At 45.1% G+C, this 25,506-nt stretch overlaps 1 protein-coding gene and 1 pseudogene across 2 annotated transcripts in view; both read left to right on the top strand.

The window, feature by feature from the left end:
* Positions 1-25,506, top strand: part of upb1 (ureidopropionase, beta) — a 125,771-nt gene that overhangs the window by 59,672 nt on the left and 40,593 nt on the right. For both annotated transcript variants that reach the window (XM_080208603.1, XM_080208602.1), the window contains exon 5: positions 13,494-13,655. In XM_080208603.1, the coding sequence (XP_080064729.1) occupies positions 13,494-13,655 (162 nt within the window). The remainder of the gene's footprint in view (positions 1-13,493; positions 13,656-25,506) is intronic.
* Positions 2,176-2,350, top strand: LOC145356216 (U2 spliceosomal RNA; annotated as a pseudogene).

The following is a 25,506-nucleotide window of genomic DNA, read 5'->3' as shown; positions in this document are numbered from 1 at the left end:
TGAGAGCGTCAAGTTTTTAGGTGTCCAGATCACCAACAACCTGTCCTGGTCCCTCCACACCAACACTATAGCTAAGAAAGCCCACCAATGCTTCTACTTTCTCAGGAGACCAAGGAAATTTGGCATATACGCCAAGATTCACCAACTTTTACAGATTTACCATAAAAAGCATCCTTTCCAAATGTATCACAGCTTAGTATGGTTCCTGCTCAGACCAAGGTCCATCATGCAAACCAGCCTCCCATCCATTGACTCTGTCTACACTTCCCACTGCCTCATAAAAGCAGCCAACATAATCGAGGACTTCATATATCCCGGACGTTCTCTCTTCCATCAGGAAAAAGATACAAAAGTCTGAGGAAACGTACCAACTGACTCGAGCAGCTTCTTCCCTGCTGTTGTCAGATTTTGAATGGACTTACCTTGCATTAAGTTGATCTTTCTCTACACCTTAGCTATGACTGCAGCAGTACATTCTGCACTCTCTTCCTTCTCTGCCTTTCTACAGTATGCTTTATTGTATGCTTTGTCTGTGTTGCATGTAAGAAACGTTACTTTTCACTGTATACTAATACATGTGACAATAAATCAAATCAAATTGAGACGGAGTGGGGAAAGGCCATTAAGTAGCCATTAAGGATCTTAAAGAAAATCTGCATGAGACAAGATCTATACATGTGTAAACAGCCAGGATGTGCAGTTCCATCTTGCAAAAAGTGGCTATTGAAACATTGCCAGGCGTGGATTAGATAATTAAAAGTTAAAACTAAAGTCTCAGTATGCTAGAATAAGATGATGCTCCTCCCCGGCTCACTGCTCTATACAATTTTTCAGGCTTAATAGGATATAATTACAGTCAGGAAGGATTATCCAAGTAAAATTGAGAGATGTGCACTTGTTTTAGCTACGTGATTAACTTGGCAGAGTGAAGGAGAATTTGTTTGGATGGGCAAAATTTCTGATATTTATTAATATTGCAGTGTAAGGATGTGGTCCCTGAACAGGAAGTGGGAGAGTTGGAAGATGCGACAAAATTTGAGATTGAAAGGTCACTTTTGAAGGTGGAAGAGAGAAGCAAGATTAGAAAACAGTGCAGAAGGAGCCCTTTTTGAAGTTTATTTATTAATGTCACAATTAGGCTTACATTAACACTGCAATGGAGTTACTGTGAAAGTCCCCTAGTCACCACACTCCGGTGCCTGTTCAGATATACTGAGGGAGAATTTAGCATGGCCAATGCACCTAACTGGCACGTCTTTTAGACTGTGGGAAGAAACCAGAGCACCTGGAGGAAACCCAGTACAAGGAGAATGTGCAGACTCCACACAGATAGTGATCCAAGCCAGGAATCGAACTCAGGCCTGTGGCGTTGTGAGGCAGCAGTGCTAACTAACGTGCCACTGTGCTGTCCCTCATCGTGTTTTCACTGGCTCTCCAAATGACCATCATGACTTAGTGCCATTCTGCTCCCTTTTCCTTGTACTCGTGCACATTGTTTCCATTCAATAATCATCTAATACCCTCTGAATGCCTTGATTGAAGCTGCCTCCACCACACTTCCAGGCAGTGCATTCCAGATCCCAACCACTCGCCAGGTAAAAAAATTTTCCTCACATCATATTTGCTTCTTTTGCAAATCACTTTCAATTTCTGCCCTCTCGTTCTCGATCCTTTTACGAGTGGGAACAGTTTCTCCTTACCTACTCTGGCCAGCACCCTCATGATTTTGACCATCTCTATTAAATCTCCTCTTAGCATTCTTCTCTCCGAGGAGAACAGTCCCAACTTCTCCAGTCTATTCTCATAACTGAAGTTTCTCATCCCTGGAACCATTCTTGTAATCCGCTTCTGCACTCTCTCCAATGTGTTCACATCGTTCCTGTAGTGTGGCACCCAGAATTGTACACAGTATTGCAACTGAGAGCTAACTAGTGATTTTGATTTCATTTATTATTGTCGCATGTATTAACAAACAGTGAAGATATTGTTTCTTGCACGTTATACAGACTGCATACCATTCATAGAGAATGAAAGGAGAGTGCTGAATGTAGTGTTACAATCATAGCTAGAGAAAGATCAACTTTGTGTGAGGTAGGTCCACTTAAAAGTCTGACAAGCAGCAGGGAAGAAGCTGTTCTTGAGTTGGTTGGTACGTGAGCTCAGACTTTTGTATCTTTTTCTTCTTGGCCTTTTGGCCAAGATCAAGTGTAGTATTGACATGTTGCACTTGGTTGAAGTTATTAGGTTACTTCATTTGAAGCAATTTTTTAAAGGTGCATCTTGGCCTTTTAGCTGAGATGCAAATGAGGTCAAGCCTTGGAGGAGGAACTATGCCTACTCCAATCAGCTTGGATCATGTCCTTGGTCAAGCCCAGGACAGGAGGTGAGAGCCCTGTCTTGTCAGCTTGGATTGGGAATGTCCCAACTTGTTGGGACTCTAAATTGGCTTTAATTTGACTTGATTGGATTGGAATAAAGTAAACAAAAAAAAAGAAGGTGGAAGAGAGAGTGTCCGGGGTGCATGGGGTCTGAATTATGCTGGCTTTTTTCCAAGGCAGTGGGAAGAGTCCACGGAGTCAGTGGGAAGAGCCCACGGAGTCAGTGGGCTGAAGGCTGGTGTGTGTGATGGATTGGGCTGTATTCACGATCTTTTGTGCTTTCTATGGTGCATGTGTAAATGTCAGTGAGAGGCATAACTCACATGCCTTCGGCCTTCTGAGAAAGTAGAGGCATTGGTGGACTTCTTATCTGTAGTGTCAGCATGGAGGGACCAGGACAGGTTGTTGGTGATCTGGACATCTAAAAACCTGAAGCTTTTGACCATTTTTATTTTTACTTTGTTCCCATTGATAGGGGCATGTTCTCTACTACGCTTCCTGAAGTGGATGACAATCTCCTTTGTTTTGTTGACATTGAGGGAGAGATTATTGTTAGAACATAAGAACATAAGAAATAGGAGCAGGAGTAGGCCATCTAGCCCTTCGAGCCTGCCCCGCCATTCAATAAGATCATGGCTGATCTGTTGTGGCTCAGTTCCACTTTCCCGCCCTCTCCCCATAACCCTTAATCCCCTCTCTTATCAAGAACCCATCAACCCGCTTCTTAAAAATATTTAGCGAGGCAGCCTCCACCACTTCAACGGGCAGAGAATTCCAGAGATTCACCACCCTTTGAGTGAAGAAGTTCCTCCTCAACTCCGTTCTAAACCGCCTCCCCTTTATCTTGAGGCTGTGCCCCCTAGTCCTACTGTCTTTTTTGAGCGGGAAGAGTCTCTCCACCTCTATCCTATCCATCCCATTCATCATCTTATACGTCTCAATGAGATCTCCCCTCATTCTTCTAAACTCTAACGAGTACAAGCCTAGTTTATTCAGCCTCTCCTCATAGCTCAATCCCCTCAACTCCGGTATCAGCCTAGTAAACCTCCTCTGCACTCCCTCTGAGGCCAAAATATCCTTGCGCAGGTGCGGCACCCAAAACTGCACATAGTACTCCAGCTGCGGCCTCACCAATGCCCTATACAGCTGCAGCAAGACCTCCCTACTTTTATATTCAATCCCCCTCGCTATGAAGGCCAGCATCCCATTCGCCTTCCTGACCACCTGCTGCACCTGCAAGCTGGGTTTTTGCGACTCATGCACAAGGACCCCGAGGTCCCTCTGCACCGTCGCCTGCTGCAGTTTTTCGCCACGTAAGTAATAGTCCTTCCTACCATTCTTCCTACTGCATTAGTTCACCGTTTTCTCTCATTCCTGTACTCGTCTCATCATTGTTTGAGATCTGACTGACAACAGCGGTGTCGTCAGCAAACTTGAAAATTAAATAAGTTCAGTACAATCTCCTTTGTTCCTGTACTCTTTTATGTCCCTATTAATAAAGCCCAGAATACTATAGGCTTTATTAACTGCTCTCTCCACCTCTCCTGCTACCTTCAATGATCTGCGCACAGATACACCCAGCTCCCTCTGCTCCTCCACCTCTCTAGGAACTTTACTCTTGACTTTTGTCTGTCCGTGTTCCTCCCACCACGATGGCAGATTAGGGTCTGAGGGCTGTTGTCCATTTCAGCAATGGCAATTCAAGATCCATTTTGAAAAGCGACTGGTTTGTTCCCCTTGTTGTTTTAAAAACAGTCCCACTCTGTTGAGAATGCCAATAGTGGATAGCAAACCCATAATCTTGACAAATCGGGGAAGGAGATGATGGTGTGATTCTTTTTAACCCTGTATAGTGCCATCGCTAGATGTGAAAGGAATTTAAGTAAAACTGTAGGATAAATTATTTGCCATCACAGTGTTGCTAAACTTGTGGACATTTATTCCAAAGTCATAAATTGTTTCCCTGAAGCCTACCGGTTCCTACATGTTTTCTGATATCATTCAAGCTGCAAGACCATGAGAGGCAGAAAAGTGAATAAATCTCTGCTTAGACTGCCAGGCATCTGCACTGGGACGAGCAGTTTATCACGTAGTGTTACACGCTGGGCTTTTTACTGATTGCCTCTGATCTGTGCAGTGAATTGCTAATGATATCCATTCATTCACTCTGCTCCCTCCATGTGAGCAGCGTTCATCGCTCCCGTGCACACATTGTCCTTTTGTTTTTTATCACATTCGTTAATCTTTGTAATTTAAGAAAATTATCACCCAAGTTTAGTTTTGATCGACAAGTGATTTTATAAGCATTGAAGTTGTTATCTCCCTCAAAGTGGCTGATGGGAGAATGAGGCCGCTGATTTAAACACTTTGCTACTGGAGCTGACTGCTGGATGTGGACGCAAGCAGCCCAATGTCAACAAAACCTCCAAAATTCACTCCTTCCTCTCCCCCCCGTCTCTCTGGGGAAATATGTTCTTTTATAAAAGGCACCTTGGAGCTGTGGAAGTTATCCTGGGAAAGAGATCTACTGATTACATCACTGGAGTTTCTACATGCTGTATCCTGGGTCACGCCTGTGGCCGTGTTTTATTGCCTGGCCCTGGTCTGAGTGTTTTGTCAGGCTGCGGGTAGCATCGTGCCAATTTGCATGCCCGCTCTTCAAACGTGTTCAATTTTCATCGCGTCTTCTTGGGCAGGGATCAGATTTGGGAGATTTTCTGCCCCGCCCCCACACCCTTCAACACTCCACACCACAGCCTTACGTGAGAGGCAGTGTCCACATTGGGGAGGGGGAGGTAGGGGTAGGGTGGTCAGCATCCACACAGTGCAGGGTACTGTCCAGACCGGTCAGTGTGTGAGTGAAAAGAGAAGTGGGAAAGTGAATTTAAATTGAGAGGAAGCTTGTTGGATAATGAGGTTGTTTCAATGATTTGAGAAGGACATGTTGTTCGGTTGTTTCACTGATTTCGGAAGTTGTGAGCTGGAGGAGAGTGATTACCAGTGAGGGAAAATTGATTTTGAAAATTAAAGATTTGCTAATCTGTTTCCTCAACGTCTACAAATCAGCAACAGATTCTCCAATCAGAATGATTCAGACCACCCTCCCTCCAAGCTTGGAATGTAAGGTGGGGGGGGTGGTGGGGAGGGTCAGCGGTGGGGTGGGGGGTGGTGTGGACAGGGGATGATGAATGAGAGGTTACCCCCCTCTAATCACCAAACACTAGAGAACTGGTTGGAAAGAATGGGAGGCTGAGATGGAGCTGGGATGTGGGAGGCATTAGTCAGGAGGTAAAGTCCAAGATAATGCTTTGAGGACAAGGATTCCAAACCCACCATGGGAGCTGGTGGAATTAAATTCACTTACTGATCTAGAATTGTAAAGTTAGGCTCAGTAATTATGACCATGAAACTATTGTCAATTGTCAGAAAAGCTCATCTGCCCCTTAGGGAGGGAAATCTGCCATCTTTACCCGGCCTACATGTGACTGCAGTCCCGCAACAAACTGACCCTTAACTGCCCTCTGAAATGATCTAACAAGCCACTTAGTTCAAAGACAATTAGTGATGGCCATCAAATGTCCACCTTGCCAGCGACACCCGCAACCTATGAAGGACCATAACCTAGGTCTGTGTGTGTGTGGAGGGGGTCCTTATCTGGAGGCAGACAGATCCATCATCGGAAGTGGGTGGGGGGGGGGTCCCGTTACTGAAGGTGGGGCCAACGGTGTCTGTTGCCATTGTCGGGGTGGGGGGGTCCTGGCGGCAGAAGCACAGGGCCCATTGGTGGCCAGGGTTTTGGGTTGGGGGTGGGGGGGTCCATCATCGTCAATGGAGGCGTGGGGTCCATCGGCTTGGCGGGGATGGGGGGGGGTGTGCGGGTCGGAGGGGGTTGGAGTCGGGGTGGTCCATCACTGGCGGCTGAAGCATTTCCTCTCTTCACTCTTCTCCGCTCCTCTTCCCTCGTTCTTTTTCCAGCTGTCCTCTCATCCCAAGGTTACCAGGGAATAGAGTTGTTGGATCTTTGACATCCACTTGAGGGACGGACGAGGGCTTTACTTTAACTTCCTATCCAGGAGACTGCACCATTGACAGTGCAGCACCCCTCAGCAGTGCCTCAGAGTGTCAGCCCAGGGTTTGTGCTCAAGACCACAGACTAGGAATTGATCCCAGGAACGTCCGACTCAGTCAGTGCTGATCTCCCTCTGAATGGAGATACATCTGTCCAATTCCATATGTGGAGGTTTAAAATAATTACTCAGGTCCATCTGCAGGTTAATGAAGAAACAAATGAAACAGCACAGCTCAATACTGATTAAAAACAGTCAAATTATTATCATTCCAGTGGGAGTTACAGTATTCTCTGCTACTGACTGCACCATTCAGCCCCACCTGAAGTTGCAGTAATAATGTCCCTGACACTCAGGGCAGCTATTCAACCAGTCCACACCAGAGGCTCATGGAAATGACCCCTGCAAGGTCAATTATGAGTAGCAGGGGATTGGGAAAAGTCGGTGATACGGGTGAGGAAGCCCAAGGTGCCTTGCTGGGATAGGTCTACTCCTCATTAAAGTCTCTTTGAAATCACCTACCCTGGGCCTCTTGTCAGGATCCTGCCTCAGCGTCTCCTGACACTGTGATAGAACATAGAACATTACAGCGCAGAACAGGCCCTTCGGCCCACGATGTTGCGCCGACCAGTTAAAAAAAAACAATGACCCTCTAACCTAAACCAATCCCTTTTCGTCCATAAACCTATCCACGGATCTCTTAAACGCCCCCAAACTAGGCGCATTTACAACTGCAGCAGGCAGGGCATTCCAATCCCTCACCACCCTCTGGGTAAAGAACCTACCCCTGACATCCGTCCTTTAACTACCCCCCCTTAATTTAAAGCCATGCCCCCTCGTGCTAGCTTTCTCCATCCGAGGAAAAAGGCTATCACTGTCCACCCTATCTAAACCTCTAATCATCTTATATGTTTCAATAAGATCCCCTCTTAGCCGTCTTCTTTCTAACGAAAACAACCCCAAATCCCTCAGTCTCTCCTCATAGGACCTCCCCTCCATACCAGGCAACATCCTGGTAAACCTCCTCTGCACCCTCTCCAAAGCCTCCACATCCTTCCTGTAATGTGGGGACCAGAACTGCACACAATACTCCAAGTGCGGCCGCACCAGAGTTGTGTACAGTTGCAACATGACGCTGCAACTCCTAAATTCAATCCCCCTACCAATAAACGCCAAGACACCGTATGCCTTCTTAACAACCTTATCTACTTGATTTATTTGTGACTGCTGTTATAGTCCCTACAGCGCAGAAGCAGGCCACTCAGCCCATCGAGTCTGCATCGGCTCTCTGAAAGAGCACACCACCTATCCCCCCCTACCCCCTGCACCCACCACGATAAATCTACCCAATCCACACATCCCTGGACACCAGGGGGCAGTCCAGTATGGATAATCACACTACACATCTTTGGACTGTGGGAACTGGAGCATCTGGAGGAAACCCACACAGGTTTGGGGAGAACATGCAGACTTTGCACAGACAGTGACCCAAGACCGGAATTGAATCTGAGTCCCTGATGCTGTGAGAAAGTAGTGCTAGCCACTGTGCCCCCTGTTGTACTCTTCATCCTACCTTCCTGTAATACTGAGACCTTGTCTCTGAACATGAATGTGTAGTTGGAAATCTGAATTAAATTCATACATTTTTGTCATGGCCTTTCTTCTCTTGCTCCTGGTTTGTCTCACTTATTTAACTAACAGGAAGAGACCTTACCCTTTTTTATTATTCCTTTTCTACTTGCCTTATATTAAGTTAAAAGTAAGTGTTATTAAAGTATTTTGTGGAGGTGTAGTTAATTGACAGACACTTTGAAGAATTGTGATTAATGAGACTTGCATCTCCAATAGTTTTAATTAGTTGAACATCTCCATAGCACCAATGTTCTTAGCTACTATGAAAATAATTTACTTTCCTCCTTGAGGTCTGACTGTTTAGCACTATTCAATTGAAAGCTGCCAAGATAGAATATAAAATGAGGCCCTAAGCAAGATAGAAGTTAATCTCCTTTAATTGGCATAGAACATTGATATAGCCATTACAGCGCTGTCATTCTTTGTGAAGTGAAGACAATGAGTCACTGGCCTCAAGGCAATCTCACTTACCAGATCCAGCCTGCGATAGAACAGAACACTCAGTAAAGGTAGCAGAAATGTCTCATCTTTGAGATGCTGTAACTTGATCACTCTGTTACCTCACTTTATTGAAATCTTTCCACTTGTTAAACAGGGTATGGTGTCAATCATATCAGTAATTCTGCACTGGTTCACTGCAGTCAACCTTCCTTTGAGGGCTTTATAGATGTGAGTGACACTGTGAGGAATCATTTTTGTGTACTTTATTGACAGTGCTATCCCTAACTGCACATTTCCTAAACAGGGCATTGTGTAAATCAATGTTCACCAACAATTAAACCTTCTTTCTTTTAACTGCTAAAAGATGCAAATCTTTCATGGTGAACTGATGCACAGGCAATAATCTCTCTCTCAATGTCAGTAAAACAAAGGAGATTGTCATCGACTTCAGGAAGCATTGTGAAGAACATGCCTCTGTCCACATCAGCAGTGATGAAGTGGAAATATTCAAGAGCTTCAAGGTTTTAGGTAGACAGATCACCAAAAACCTAACCTGTCCTGGCCTCTCCAAGCCGACGCTACAGTTAAGAAAGTCCACCAACGCCAAGAGGAAACAAACAGGCAGAGAAGTGTTGCAGTTGTATTGTCGTTCGTCCAGTGTCGACACCATTAGTCATTTTGAGGCTGGTTGCGGTGTGTCCAAAGGTGACCGATCAGGGCCAATTCGGGCACGGAATGTCCTGGCACATATTGGGCAGACTTGTGTAGACACTGTAGTTGTTGCGCTGCTGGCTGTGGACTTGTGCAGCTTGTGCTTAAGTCGTGCTTCAGCAATACACCTTGCTGCGTGAGCTTGACAGCCTTTATGGATGAAGCAGTGCCAGGTAGGGCAGTTTTGTGCCAGCGTTTCCCAGGTGATCGTGTCAATGTCAGGCGACTTCAGGGAGGCCTTGAGTGTGTCTTTGTAATGTCTCTTCTGCCCTCCATGTGAGCGTCTTCCAGCAGCGAGTTCCCCAAAAAGGAGCTGCTTGGGTATGTGCTCGTCTGACATACGGATGACATGACCTGCCCACCGGGTCTGCGCTCTCATCAGCAGTGTGTGGACTGACAGTAGACTTGCTCTAGAGAGAACTTCAGTGTCTGGTACTTTGTCTTGTCATCGGATGCGTAATAATGTGCAATATAATATTGTATAGGTGTTGGTGAGACCACATCTGGAGTATTGTGTCCAGTTTCATTCTCCTTCCTTGAGGAAGGGTGTGGTGGCATTGAAGGTAGTTCAGAGGAGGTTCACCAGATTGATTCTGGGATGAAAGGGTTGACGTATGAGGAGAGACCAAACCGTTTGAACTTATACTCGCTGGAGCTTAGAAGGATGAGAGGGGATCTGAACAAGGTATATAAAATACTAAAAGGGATTGATAAAGTAAATGTAGACCAAATGTTTCCTGTTATGGGGCAATCTAGAACAAGTGGTCACAGGAGTTGAGATTTAAAACTGAGATAAGAAGGAGCTACTTCTCACAGAGGGTGGTGAATTTGTGGAACTCGCTGCCCCATAGAGCGGTGGGATCTGAATTATTAAATGGTTTCAAGCAGGGGATAGATATATTTCTGATACAACATGGGGTTTAAGAGATATAGGGAACAGGTGGGGAGATGAATTTAAACTCAGGGAGAGATCAGCCATGATCTGATTGAATCAGGCTCAAAGGGCTGAATTTGCACACTTCAGCTAATTCCTGTGTTTCTATGTTAACAAGAAAGAAACAGGGTGAGTGAAAGGGAGAGAGGGAGGGTTGCAGTGTGGGGGTGTGTGTGAGTGAGTGAGAGAATGAGGTGTGAGGGAGCGTGTCTATGAGAGTGACGGAGCGAGGGAGCGTGTCTGTGAGAGTGAGGGAGTATGTCTGTGAGAGTGACGGAGCGAGGGAGCGTGTCTCTGAGAGCGAGGGAGCGTGTCTCTGGGAGCGAGGGAGCGTGTCTGTGAGAGTGAGGGAGCGAGGGAGCGTGTCTGTGAGAGTGAGGGAGCGAGGGAGCGTGTCTGTGAGAGTGAGGGAGCGAGGGAGCGTGTCTGTGAGAGTGAGGGAGCGAGGGAGCGTGTCTGTGAGAGCGAGGGAGCGTGTCTGTGAGAGCGAGGGAGCGTGTCTGTGAGAGCGAGGGAGCGTGCCTCTGAGAGTGAGAGAGCGAGGGAGCGTGCCTCTGAGAGTGAGAGAGCGAGGGAGCGTGCCTCTGAGAGTGAGAGAGCGAGGGAGCGTGCCTCTGAGAGTGAGAGAGCGAGGGAGCGTGTCTCTGAGAGTGAGAGAGCGTGCCTCTGAGGGCGAGGGAGCGTGCCTGCGAGGGAACGAGGGAGCGTGCCTGCGAGGGAGCGTGCCTGCGAGGGAACGAGGGAGCGTGCCTGCGAGGGAGCGTGCCTGCGAGGGAACGAGGGAGCGTGCCTGCGAGGGAGCGTGCCTGCGAGGGAGCGTGCCTGCGAGGGAACGAGGGAGCGTGCCTGCGAGGGAGCGTGCCTGCGAGGGAACGAGGGAGCGTGCCTGCGAGGGTGAGGGAGAGAGGGAGCGTGTCTGTGAGAGTGTGTGTGTGTGAGAGAGAGTGAGAGAGCGAAGGGGTCGTGCGTGCGTGTGAGTGTGTGTGTGTTGAATAATCAACTTGATATTGCATTTCATTTTCCATTTTGCTAGTTTCACATTTTGAAATCACTTTGAGAAATTGCTCCTATTGCTAATCTTGGCCTGAAGCAATCAGCTTGTCGGCAAAATCTGATCTGGAATGTCTGTGAGGGACAGGCAGCAGCCTTATCCACACACAGGTCTCGTTCCAGACCCACAGCCTTTATTCTGAGTCACCCTCAAGTGACTTTATGACTCACTCAGCTGTACCCGGCAACTAGGGATGGACAATAAATGCTAGGGACACCCATATATCAAGAATGTGCAATTTAGAAACTCAGTGAAGTTGGCATTTATGCTCCACAGTTGAATAATTTTATGACAATCTGTCTGGCTTCCCCAGTGAATTAGAGCCACACAAGAAGTGGCTGCCAGTGCTTTTGGGATCTTATCCCGGCAAGATTCTGCATCATCAGGGGGAGGAAAATGGGAAGGGATGGCAGTTAGCAAACATCGTATATCTGTGTACTTCACAGTTACTCAGGCAATTTTGTAATCTCTAAATTGGAAAGAAACATCACTTCCATTAAGTTCCCATATTTCATTCTGATCGGGCTCATTAAAGTCATGTATCTGGCTCACTGATTATAACAGCTCTTCATGTGCCAGTGACCTAGTCTATAAATTACCCCTCAATGTAGCATGACCAAACCTGCGCCTGTGTGTCATTTTGTTTTTGATGAGGTTTTCCTGAGTCCAGTCGCTGTTTTTGTCAGTGCAGGGAAATGGGATTTTATAAACCCTGATGAGTGCTAAAGAGACTCACAGCAAAGAACTGTTGTATATTCCTTCCTCCTCCTTCAAGGTATAGGTGACAAGCTGGAGGACATTGTCAGCATCATAACATCGACTAACCTCATCTGCTGCTGAAACTCTCAGCTGTGCCTTTGTTACCTCTAGCCTTATCTATTCCAAGGCACTCCTGGCTGCTGTCCCACATTCTACTTTCTATAATCTCACTGGCCCTCCCTCGTACTGCCATCCCTATTTGCTGCTTCCCACCATACTTCCCGCTCGCTCCCTGCAACCCCTCTCATTTCCTCCCTCTCACCATCGTGTGTGGAGCTGTTTCTCATAGAGAGGGTATGGGAGGACTGGGGGAAGCCATGAGCAGGAGAATGTGTTAGTAAGTTAGTAAAAGTTATTAAGAGTTAGTGAAAGAAGCTCTGAGCCAGTTAGGTTCAAGGCAGCCATTAGGTTTTTAATGTAGATATTACAGGTTACGGCATGATTTCTCATGAAAAGATTATTTTCATTAAGCACATTTTCATATAGCACACCGTGTTTTAGGAACATGTTACGAATACTAAATGAAGGATAGCTGTAAATAAATCTGAATTTTTTTAAAAACTGGCCTCATTAATGATAACCATGAAACCATTGTCGATTGTTGGAAAACTCATCTGATTCACTAATGTCCTTTAGGGAAGGAAATCTGCCATCCTTACCTGGTCTGGCCTACATGTGAGTCCAGACCTTTGAACTGCCTCTGAAATAGCCGAGTGAGGCTGAAAAAAATAATCCACAGGGACTGCAGGATTCAGAGAGTGGTTCACTATCACCTTCCCGAGGGTAATCTGGGATGGGCAATAAATGCTGGCCTAGCCAGCAACACCCCCCACATCCTGTAAATGAATAAAACAGAAGTGGAGACTGACAATTGTCAATAGACAATGATTACAGTCCAATCACATCTTCCCATTCAGTGGCACGGTAGATTAGTGCTTTATGCTATCACTGTTTCAGATATTATCGTGGTAAGGTTACAGTTGATAAAATTTGGTACGTGTGGAAGTGTTTCATTGACTCGACAAAAGCTACAAATCTAAAACAGGCGCACAGTGGTTAACACTGCCGCCTCACAGCTCCAGGGTCCTGGGTTCGATTCCAACGTAAGGTCACTGTCTGTGTGGAGTTTGCACATTCTCCCTGTGTCTGCGTGGGTTTCCTCCAGGTGCTCCGGTTTCCTCCCACAATCCGAAGACATGCTGGTTAGGTGGATTGGCCGTGCTAAATTGCCCCTTGTGTCCAAAGATGTATAATTAGGGGGATTAGTGGGGTAAATATTTGGGGTTAAATACATTGGATGGGACCTAGGTAAGATGCTCTGTTGGAGAGTTGGTGCAAACTTGATAACTGCCAATGCCAGAAATCTGAAATAAAAATCAAAAAATGAAGAAACAGCTCAGCAGTCTTGGCAACATCCGGACAGAGAAAATGAGGTATTATTTCAGACCAATAGCCTGTCGCCAGTGATTAACCTAGTCCTAATACATTCTTGGGGTTTTTTTCTTTCTTTCTCTCTGCAGCTTGCAAGAAAATATAACATGGTTGTGGTGTCCCCAATCTTGGAGCGAGATGAGGTTCATGGAGGGACGCTGTGGAACACTGCAGTGGTGATTTCCAACACTGGCAATATAATTGGCAAGACCAGGAAGAACCACATTCCCCGGGTTGGAGATTTTAATGAGGTAAGAACATGGAGTTAATGAACTGAGTATTTCAATCTGTAAAGTACAGAGAATTGCACTGATGGACTATTCTGTCCGTGTCCTGGTCTTTTTGGCCAGTCAAAATAGAAACGTTGGCCAGATTTTTGTGGGGCCACTCACCGACAGGACTGACGAGCCATTGAAATCTTTGTTTGCTGGAAGATTCTGCCCGCGTGAAGGGTTGGAAAATTCGTTATAGAAGATTGTGTATCTCAGTGGGGTAAACTACAGCCAACTGAGGAAGGAAGGAATCGCTGCTCCGTGCTGAGCTGCTTCAGCGTAACTGAGATACTGTTAACACCGTTATCTCTGCTCCAGGAAAGAGTCCCTGCTCCCACCTGCTGTGGTTTTTAAGTTTAAGTTTATTTATTATTGTCACAAGTAGGCTTACATTAACATTGCAATGAAGTTACAGTGAGAATCCCCTAGTCGCCACACTCCGGCGTCTGTTTGGGTACACTGAAGGAGAATTTAGCATGGCCAATGCACCTAACCAGCACATTTTTCAGACTGTGGGAAGAAACCGGAGGGCCGGAAGGAAACCCACGCAGACACGGGGAGAACATGCAAACTCCGCACAGACAGTGACCCAAACTGGGAATCGAACCCGGGTCCCTGGTGCTGCGGGGCAGCAGTGCTATTGCAATTGTGGATTGGGAATTGCAGACTGGAAGTTGTATACCAAAGCTGGAATTTTCCAACCCTTCATATCTTCCAGTCCCACCAACCTGAACAAAGGTTTCAATTGCTTAACACCCCCTCCATGGTGAAGGGGGATTTGGGGGATTGTAGGGAGACAAGTGGGGTGTGGAACCTCACGCCTAAGTTATTACTTTTCAGACTGTCTTCAACTTTACTCTTGATAATTACTTGCATCATTTCACATTGAATGAATGTGCAGCGAATAGATCTGTAATTACCTATGGTCTGCTTTACCTCACAGTTGGAATATTCACCAGATTAGCCTGTTTCTAATGGACTGCTAATTCTCCATTACTTAGATCATTATAATTGGCAGTGCCTCACAAATCTCCTTCTGCTTTATCATAGCACTTCATAATAATTACCATCATTTCCTGCTGATTGATTTCTTTTCAGCTGTTTTAATATTTCTGGAACATCAAACATTTTCTGCAATTCATTCGCTCAGATTGTGTCAATAATGAGGAGAAAACGCTGTTCTTTTTTTATTCGTACTCAAGATTGTGGGTATCGCTGGCTAGGCCAATATTTGTTACCTATCCCTTTTAGGTGGCGGTGAACTGCCTTATTGAACAGCTGCAATCCCTAAGGTCTAGGTACTTCCACAGTGCTGTTAGGGAGGGAATGAACATTGATTCCAAGTTAGTCCCTAGCAGAGGTATTTGATTCATGTACAGCCATATGTGAGATGCCTGAAGATTGGAGGGTGGCAAATGCTGTGCCTTTGTTTAAGAAGGTCTGCATGGGAAAACCTGGGAACTACAGGCCAGTGAGCCTAACATCTGTGGTGGGTAAGTTGTTAGAAGGTATTCTGAGAGACAGGATCTACAAGCATTTAGAGAGGCAAGGACTGATTAGGGACAGTCAGCATGGTTTTGTGAGTGGAAAATCATGTCTCTCAAATTTGATGAAGTTTTTTTGAAGCAGTAACCAAGAAAGTGGATGAGGGCAGTGCAGTTGATGTTGTCTACATGGACTTTAGCAAAGCCTTTGACAAGGTACCACATGATAGGTTGGTGCCCAAGGTTAAATCTCATGGATTCCAGGTGAGGTAGCCAATTGGATACCAAATTGGCTTGATGACAGAAGACAGACGGTTGTAGAGGGTTGTTTTTCAAGCTGGTGGCCTGTGACCAGCGGTGTGCACCTCAAGGATCAATGCTGGGTCCACTGCTATTTGTCATTTATTGTCATGATTTGGCTGGGAATTTAGGAGGCATGGTTAGTAGGTTTGCAGATGACACCAAGATTGATGGCATAGTGGACAGTGAAGAAGGTTATCTAGGATTGCAACGGGATCTTGATCAATTGGGCCAGTGGGCTGATGAACAGCAGATGGAGTTTAATTTAGATAAATGTGAGGTGATGCATTTTGGTAGATTGAACCATGGCAAGACTTAGTCAGTTAATGGTAGGGAGTTGGGAAGAGTTATAGAACAAAGAGATCTAGGGGTACAGGTTCATAGTTCCTTGAAAGTGGAGTCACAGGTGGACAGGGTAGTGAAGAAGACATTCGGCATGCTTGGTTTCATTGGTCAGAACATTGAACACAGGAATTGGGACATCTGGCTGAAGTTGTACAAGACATTGGTAAGGTCATACTTGGAATATAGTGCACAATTCTGTTCACCCTATTATAGAAAGGATATTAATAAACTAAAATGAGGGCAGAAAAGATTTGCTTAGGATGCTTTTAGGACTTGATAGTTTGAGTTGTAAGGAGAGGCTGGATAGACTGGGACTTAGAACATAGAACATAGAACATTACAGTGCAGAACAGGCCCTTCGGCCCACGATGTTGCGCCGACCAGTTACAAAAACAATGACCCACGAGCCTATACCAATCCCTTTTCGTCCATAAACCTATCCAGAGATCTCTTAAACGCCCCCAAACTAGACGCATTTACAACTGCAGCAGGCAGGGCATTCCAATCCCTCACCACCCGCTGGGTAAAGAACCTACCCCTGACATCCGTCCTGTAGCTACCCCCCCTTAATTTAAAGCCATGCCCCCTCGTGCTAGCTTTCTCCATCCGAGGAAAAAGGCTATCACTATCCACCCTATCTAAACCTCTAATCATCTTATATGTTTCAATAAGATCCCCTCTTAGCCGCCTTCTTTCCAACGAAAACAACCCTAGATCCCTCAGTCTCTCCTCATAGGACCTCCCCACCATACCAGGCAACATCCTAGTAAACCTCCTCTGCACCCTCTCCAACGCCTCCACATCCTTCTTGTAATGCGGGGACCAGAACTGCACACAGTACTCCAAGTGCGGCCGCACTAGAGTAGTGTACAGTTGCAACATTACACTGCGACTCCTAAATTCAATCCCCCTACCAATAAACGCCAAGACACCGTACGCCTTCTTGACAACCTTATCTACTTGATTCCCAACTTTCAGGGATCTATGTACACACACACCTAGATCCCTCTGTTCATCCACACTATTCAAAGTCCTCCCGTTAGCCCTATACTCGACACATCTGTTGCTCCTACCAAAGTGAATTACCTCACACTTCTCCGCATTAAATTCCATCCGCCACCTCTCGGCCCAGCTCTGCAACCTATCTAAGTCTCCCTGCAGACTATGACACCCTTCCTCACAATCTACCACACCTCCAACTTTGGTGTCATCAGCAAATTTACTAATCCACCCAACTATACCCTCATCCAGATCATTAATAAAAATTACAAACAACAGTGGCCCCAAAACAGATCCCTGAGGCACACCACTCGTAACTGCACTCCATGATGAATATTTACCATCCACCACCACCCTCTGTCTCCTATCTGATAGCCAATTCCTGATCCAACTTCCTAGATTACCCACAATCCCATACATCTGCATTTTCTGCAGAAGCCTACCATGGTGAACCTTATCGAACGCCTTACTAAAATCCATGTATACCACGTCAACTGCCTTACCCCCATCCACCTCTTTGGTCACCTTCTCAAAAAACTCAATAAGGTTAGTAAGGCACGACCTACCTGCTACAAAACCATGCTGACTATTTCTAATCAATTCATTACACTCCAAATAACTATAAATCCTATCCCTAATAATTATAACTTATAACTTATTTCCCTTGGAGCACAGGAAGCTTAGGGGTGATTTATAGAGGTCTATAAAATAATGAGGGGCATAGATAAGGAAGATAGACAACATCTTTTCCCAAAGATAGGGGAGTCTAAAAGTAGAAGGCATAAGTTTCAGGTGAGAAGGGAGAGATACAAAAGGGCCCAGAGGAGCATTTTTTCACACACACAGTTGTGAGTGTCTGGAATGAGCTGCCAGAGGAGTAGTAAAGGCGGGTATAACTTTGTCTTTTAAAAAAGCATTTAGACAGTTATGTGGGTAAGATTGGTATAGAGGGATATGAGCTAAATGCGGGCAATTAGAACTAGCTTAATAATAAAAACTGGGCGGCATGGTCAAGTTGGGCTGAAGGGCCTGTTTCCATGCTGTCAACCTCTATGACTCTAGGATGGTGAGTGACTTGGAGGATGGTGTTCTCAGGTATCTGCTGCCCTTGTCCATCTAGATGGTCGTAGTCACAGGTTCGGAAAATGCTATTAATGGAACCTTAGTGAGTTCCCGCGGTGCATCTTGTAGATGGTACACACTGCTGCCACTGTGTGTCAGTGGTGGAGGGAATGAATGTTTGTGGATAGGGTACCAATCAAGCGGGCTGCTTTGTTCCGGATGGTGTTGAGCTTGAGTGTTGTTGGAGCTGCACCCATCCAGGCAAGGGCAACTGTTCCATCACACTCCTGACTTATGCCTTGTAGATGATGGACAGGCTTTGGGGAGTCAGGAGGTGAGTTACTCATCACAGACTTCCCAGCCTCTGACTGGTTCTTGTCACCACAGCAGTTATATGGCTGGTCCAGTTCAATTTCTGGTAACCCTTTTCCTGTCTTGGAGGGAAAAGCCAGTAAGATTATTGACATGTATTCTTCTGTCTCTGTCTACTTTCTTACAGGGCAAGTGGCAGAAGAATGTCTTAGTGTTATTTTCCAGAGCCTGTGGTCTCGGTTGAAAGCACAGCCACCAGTGATGGGGTGAAAGGAAGGGGAATGCAGATCAGGGAAGTGGGGAGTGTTGTGGGACTGGAGGAGGTTACAGGGATAGGGAAGAGTGACACAGCAAAGGAATGTCAACAGGAGCACGAGAACTTTAAATCCAGGGCACAAGGAGTGAGAAGCCAGCATAGGTGAAAGAACGTAAAGGTGAAAGTGAGCAGAAACGTGATGTGGGATCATTAGGCCTCAGCTGCAGCTTCTATACTATTTGTTACTCAAATTCATCAGGCCAGGGAATATTTTTGATCAATGAATAAACTTACTGAAGCATTAGTGAACTCGTATTGCATGGACTTTTATTACTTTACACCTTTAACAGATGGATTATAGCAAATGTCATCCGTGAGATATCTGCACTGTGACGTGACTGAGCCCAGAGGCAAAAGCAATTATCACCCAGACACCTACAATGAACATTTGTCTACCTTGAGTGCAATGGGGTCTAAATATAGGATAACGAATAGGTGGCAGCAAGACAGCAGCTTGTCATCTCCAAATGCGTCACTGCTGCACTTTGTTAACATTGGCAAACATATTGAATTGAATTCCTGCCTAATCTGTTTATTTTATATATGATGTAATATCATTTGTATAAACAACATGCAGCAGTCAGTGTGAGTCCATTGGAACCTGACTGAGATGGAGAAGGAAAAATCAGAGTGAAGCAATGCAAGGTATGCTTCAGTAGATTGCTGAGATACAGTCCATAAACAACATATTCAACTATTCTTGCCTTTTCCAAATAATTTTGAACCCTTCCCGCTATATGAACACTGATACATGGTTAGGTTTTCTCTGGCTCTTACTCCTGTTGTTTTCAGCTGTCAGTCAGTATGCTGGTCTCCAGCCGTGTTCTTGCCTTGGGGAAGTGTATTGGTTGGTGTAGTATAAGGATGATTGGCAGATCGAGGGTTAACGTGGGACTTGGAGAACAGTACTGCCCATGTGCGGAGCCACATGATTGTAGACGGGGTAACAGTTAACACTTCACATTCGACCATTCAAGACTCCAGACTTTTTGTGGGACACTCAACCGTTAACAGCAACTATTTAGTTATCCCTACCCACCACCAGTTGGACAAGGTACCAGAAAATACAGATGTGTGTGGGATTGAATTAACAGTGTCTTCAGGGATCGAGTGTTTTCAGAACCTGGGAAATGTACAGGAACTTACCTGGACGCACAAAACATTACAGGACACGGGAAGAGAAGGTTGCCCATTGGGATTGCTTTCACATGGGACTGGATTTTACATTCCCCCGCTAGTGGGCTTCATGGGGGTGGGGGGGTAAAGTAAAATCCAGCAGTTGGTCTTCTTGAACTTCCCTGACCAGGCAGTAAAGAAGGCAAATAGTATCTTGGCCTTCATTGCGAGAGGTTTCAAGTACAGGAACAGGGATGTGTTGTTGCAATTATAGAGGGCCTTGGTGAGGCTACACCTAGAGTTGTATGCAGTTTAGGTCTCCTTTTCTGAGGAAGGATGTTCTTACTCTGGAGGGAGTGCAGTGAAGGTTTACCAGGCTGATTCCAGGGACTGAAGTATGAGGAGCGATTGACTAGGTTAGGATTGTTTTTGCTGGAGTTCAGATGAATGGGGGGGGGGGCGGAATCTCATAAAGACTTATAAAATTCTAACAGGACTAGACAGGGTAGGTGCAGGGAGGATATTCCCAATGGTGGGGGAGTCCAGAACCCAGGGGTCTCATGGCATAGACCATTTAGGACGGAGGTGAGGAGACATTTCTTCACCCAGCGAGGAGCGAGCCTGTGAAATTTGTTACCACAGGAAATGGTTGATACCAAAATATTGAATGTATTCAAGGGGTGGCTAGATGTAGCATTTGGGGTGAATGGGATCAAAGGTTATGGGGGGAAAGCAGGGTTAGGCTATTGAGTTGGATGATCAACCATGATTGTAATGAATGGCGGAGCAGGCGCGACGGTTCAGATTGCCCCCTCCTGCTCCTATCTTCTATGATTCTATCTGAAATTTTACAGGGCACAGGGGAGATTGTGGGTGGCCCACCCACCCTTGGGCCTATTGAGAGCTTTAACTGCCCCACATGGCCACATCCAGGCACCGCTGGTATTTTAGCTGTGGCTGGATCAGGCCCAAGCCAAGCAGGAGGCCGGGCAGTTTTCGCAATGTGGGCTGGTGTTGGGTAAGATGGGGGAGGGGGGAAGTGAGTGTGGGGGGGGGGGGGGCGGCAGTGAGGAGTGGATGAGGGAGAGGGGAGTGGGGGGTGGGGAGAGTTGGAATTTGTCTCGTATGAGGGAATGGGTGCTCCCTGGGACAATCGGAGGTGCTTCCACATGATCAACCCCACCTTTAACCCTTCCCCCAGCCAATTTCTTGAGCCCAGCCCCCGCCTCCCTGTGCCTCCCCTCCCCCACCCCCGCCTCCACCTATTGCCATCTCTGAGCCTGGACTTGGTGGAGCTCCTCGGCATGGTGGGAACTGGCCATAACCTTAGCAGCAGCCATTATGCCTGACTGGGATTATAGACAGAGCTAAGCCATCTGATTGGCCAGCGCCTCCCTAAGGCAGGGCTTCCTCCTGGGACGGGGGCAGAAGTTTCACCTTAAAGCAATGAACACCCCTCCCATTACTGTGGGGAAGTTATCGGGATGGTGGGTAGGCTTCAGCCTCTAACCTTTGAGCTGTGGGGTGTGGAGACTACGCCACCCTGTATAATCCAGCCCATTGAACTGACACTAGGAGGGATAATTAAAGTTGAATCGTATGGTTAGGCTCCTGATGTTTAATCTGCTGGTTAAGAAACTTTCATTTAATAGCAAATCACTTCCCCGTTGTGCCAACAGCTGGACTGTAACATGGGGCAACTCCAAGACAATTCGGCTCTTTCCCTTTCATTCTTCCTCCTGATGGGGAAGTGCCTGATTTTGTCCCTGTATGGAAGCTTGCATGGCCAAGATTGGAAACTAAACACATCTTGACAGCACAATGTGCTTCAAACCATTCACGGGCTGCACCATCTTGTTCATTTCTAGAAGGTATGGAACATGTGTAACTCTGGGTGCTATACAGCTGTTCCCCTGGAGCTTGTTTCTCCAAGTGAAATGTAACACAGACAGCCCACAGGTACAGAGTGAGTTTATTTTTCTGTATTCACTGCAGGAATGCTCCAAGTTTGTTCTTAGCTTCCACGTTGACTTTTTGAATTTTAATTTTTCTCCAAAGCCAATAATTTCACATAATGGATTTGATTTCAAACTCTCAATAATGGCAGACTGAGAGAGTAAGATTGCTGAGTGAAAGGACACTGTTGTGTGAGGAATAATAACCCCTATTTTTGAAACTGAAAAATCATTAAAGCAGTTAATTCTATTTTGTAGCTTGTCCTTTTAAAGGAGGTTCAATGTGCCTTGATTTATGGAAAGGAGTTAAATAGGCCCATTAAAATAGACTAAACCTTTTAGTGTACGACTAACTTTGTACTATGTGACAGCCAGAAAACCTCTGGAGGTGTCTAATTGACTTTGCTGCCACTCCACGTGATAGCTTTTCAATAATCTTTATATCCAACTGTTTACATTAAGTAACTATGACGCTTTTATATCTTTGGTGTACTTTCGATCAGCTGAAAAAGCATCTTTGTGTTCTGTAAAAAAAAAACAAGCCCGCTTCTATTGAAACTGCTGCAAGTGTAGGAGTTAATTTTACGCTGAGCCCAGATATAATGGCATAATGACTGCTGCTAAGGTTATAGCCAGTTCCCACCATGCTGAGGAGCTCTGCCAAGTCCAGCAGATATTGTATGGATCACCTGTTAGAGGTCCTGCTCAAATTTCCATGTGTGTCATTCCATCGATGGTACTTGCCTTGCCTGCATGATATTGCTGTGAATTATATTATCCTTACAGATTTGGTGAGAGAGAACAGAGCTAATGTTTTGAGTCTAGGTGACCCTTGCTTTAAAGGTTCTGTTTGCCTTCCTAATTACTTGCTATAGGTACATGCTAAAGTGGTTCATGTACATGGACACCCAGATCCCTCTATACCTCAGCATGTGGACAAGTTCACATTTTCCCATATTATTCTCCATCTGCTCATTTTTTTTCTCCACTCACTTAACTTAACATCTATTTGCAGAGTGTAATCTCATCATAACTTGCTTCTGTACCTATCTTTGTATAATCAGCAAATGTGGCTACCTCACAGTCTGTAACATTATTCTTATCAATAATAGATTACAAATAGTTGAGGCCCCAACACTAATCCCCATGCCACACCACTATGTACAATTTGTCAACTCGCAAATGACCCATTTTCCCCCACTATCTACTTCCTGTTGGTTGATCAAGTCTCTATTCATGCTAATCATCCTCAACACCATTAGCCCTTATCTTGTGTAGTAACCTTTTATTTAGCACATTATTGAAGCCATTTGAGAATCCAAATACACTACTTTTACTAGTTCCCCTTTATCCATCCACTTGTTACATCCTCAAAGAACAATAATAAATGTTGCAAACATGATTTTCCTTTTACAAAAAATGACTCTACCTGATTGTATTGTGATTTTCTAAATGTCCTGTTATTACATCAATAATAAAGGATTCCATCATTGCCCCTGTGACACATGTTAGCCTAACTGGCCTATAGTTTCCTGCTTTCTGCCTCTCTTATTAGGGTCCTGGCCCAGAGTCCCAAATGACATTAGGAAGCCAGACTAGACGCCAACAATTTTCTATTTTGGCATAAATGTGAGGATAAAATGCTTCACACTGAGTAATTCCACCGACAAATTAGGGATCTTTTATCAAAACAACTTGTATTCATAACACAATTTAAGTATAACTGGGACAGTTTAACTCCTAACAGTTGAACAATCTTTAAACATGGAAAGAAACAACTCTAATTTCTAATTTGTCACTATTTTAGTTCCAAATAAATAACATCTTTCTTACAGATTTAAAAACCCTCTTTAAATATAGTTAACAATCACAAATATACTTGCTATAACGAGTGTAGACAGCCTTGGCGTTTTCAAAGAAATATAGAGCTTTCAGAAGCCTACTAAATTATCCCAATTTCAATCAGAACAGCCAAACTCCAAAACCTGTTCCTGCTGCAGGCGCAGGACTGCACACAAACCACATCACATGACCTTGTCAATCACTCTAAGCCGAAATCCCAGCGGAACTTAAGAAAACAAAAGTTTTAACATAATTACTTGCAATATTGAAATGAATAATTATTTTGTTTCTTAGCATCTGAGCTGTATTCCTGCCAGACGTGCTATCTGTAGAAAAAAACCCTGAACATTGAAACATTTTCCTGAAACACAAAAACGCACGATAAATACTTAGCATTTACGCACTTTCATCATACCCTCTTGTTTTGAATTTGGATTAGTATGAGGGCATCCAAAACGAGGTGGCATAAATATTAAGATATTCACGAATAAACCCAACGGGGAGCTCAGGAGAAACTTTTTTACTTTATTCTTTCACAAGACGTGGGAATCGTTAGCAATGCCAGCATTTGCCCATACCTAATTGCCCTTGCATTGAGTGACTTGCTAGGTCATTAGAGGGTATTAAGAGTCAACCACATTGTTGTGGTCCTGGAGTCGCATGTAGGTCAGAATAGGTAAGGATGGCAGATTTCCTTCCATTCGTGAACCAGATGGCTGTTTGCAACAATTGATATTTTCACGGTTGCCATGACTGAGATGAGTGTTATATTCCAGATCTGTTACTGAATTCAAATTCTACTGTGCTGGGATTTGAAACCCTGTCCCATCTTGTGAAAGAATAAAGAGGTTTCTCCTGAATTCCGCATTGGATTTATTAGTGAATATCTTAATATTTATGCCACCTTGTTTTGGATGCCCTCACACTAATAAAAATTCAAAACAAGAGGGTGTGATGAAATGCTGTGTATTTATCGTGCGGTTTTTTATGAGCATTAGCCCGGATCTCTGGATTAGTAATGCCCCACCATCTCCCAAAGAGTGAATAGAATGTGGAATTGGCTGTTACATGGAGTTATTGAGATAAATGGTCACAATGCATTTAAGAGGAATAGAAGATTATACTGATGGGGGAGAGATGAAAAGTGGGTCGGGAGGAGACCCATATGGAGTATAAACACCACCATGGGTCAGTTGGGTTGAATGGCCTGTTTGTGTGCTGTACATTCTGTATAACCTTCCTGCACTGATGAAAGAAGGTAAACATCTTCAATAGCTCTTCTAAAAGTGAAACTCTGATGTGGTCCACCTCTATATTCAGAGCTCAATTTTCCAATTATATTCCATTTCCTGATATTTAAATGTTGCTACCTCTAAATTAAAATAGAATAGTCGTGATTGAAGGTGCTAGCAGGAAGGCAGACTGCATTGCTCCTACTAGTGAAAGGTGTGACAGAATTCTGAGCCAGCAGAGATGAAGGAATGGTGATGTTGATGTCGATGTCTCAGATCAGAATGATTTGGAGGCATTTTGGATTTTGAACCTTCCATTGGAATTGAAATGTGTGATCTTGGTATTGTGTTGATAATGCCCTTATGGACCACACAGCAGCAGTGACCAAAATGGGACAGAGAGTGGATAATCACAGTAAGAAGTCTCACAACAGGTTAAAATCCAACAGGTTTATTTGGTAGCAAAAGCCACTAGCTTTCAGAGTGCCGCCCCTTCGTCAGGTGAGTGGGAGTTCTATTCACAAATAGAGCATATAAAGATACAAACTCAATTTACAAAATAATGGTTGGAATGCAAGTCTTTTACAGGTAATCAAGTCTTAAAGGTACAGACAATGTGAGTGGAGAGAGCGTTAAGCACAGGTTAAAGAGATGTATATTGCCTCCAGACAGGACAGTTAGTGAGGTTTTGCAAGCCCAGGCAAGTCGTGGGGGTTACACATAGTGTGACATGAACCCAAAATCCAGGTTGAGGCCGTCCTCATGTGTGCAGAACTTGGCTATCAGTTTCTGCTCAGCGACTCTGTGCTGTCGCATTTCATGAAGGCCACCTTGGAGAACGCTTATCCGAAGATCAGAGACCGAACG

The sequence above is a fragment of the Carcharhinus amblyrhynchos genome, chromosome 20 (assembly GCF_965287045.1).
Source record: "Carcharhinus amblyrhynchos chromosome 20, sCarAmb.v2.hapA, whole genome shotgun sequence".
Taxonomy (NCBI): Eukaryota; Metazoa; Chordata; class Chondrichthyes; order Carcharhiniformes; family Carcharhinidae; genus Carcharhinus; species Carcharhinus amblyrhynchos.
The sequence above is the reverse complement of the archived record's forward strand: the minus strand, read 5'-3'. Positions and strand labels throughout refer to the sequence as shown.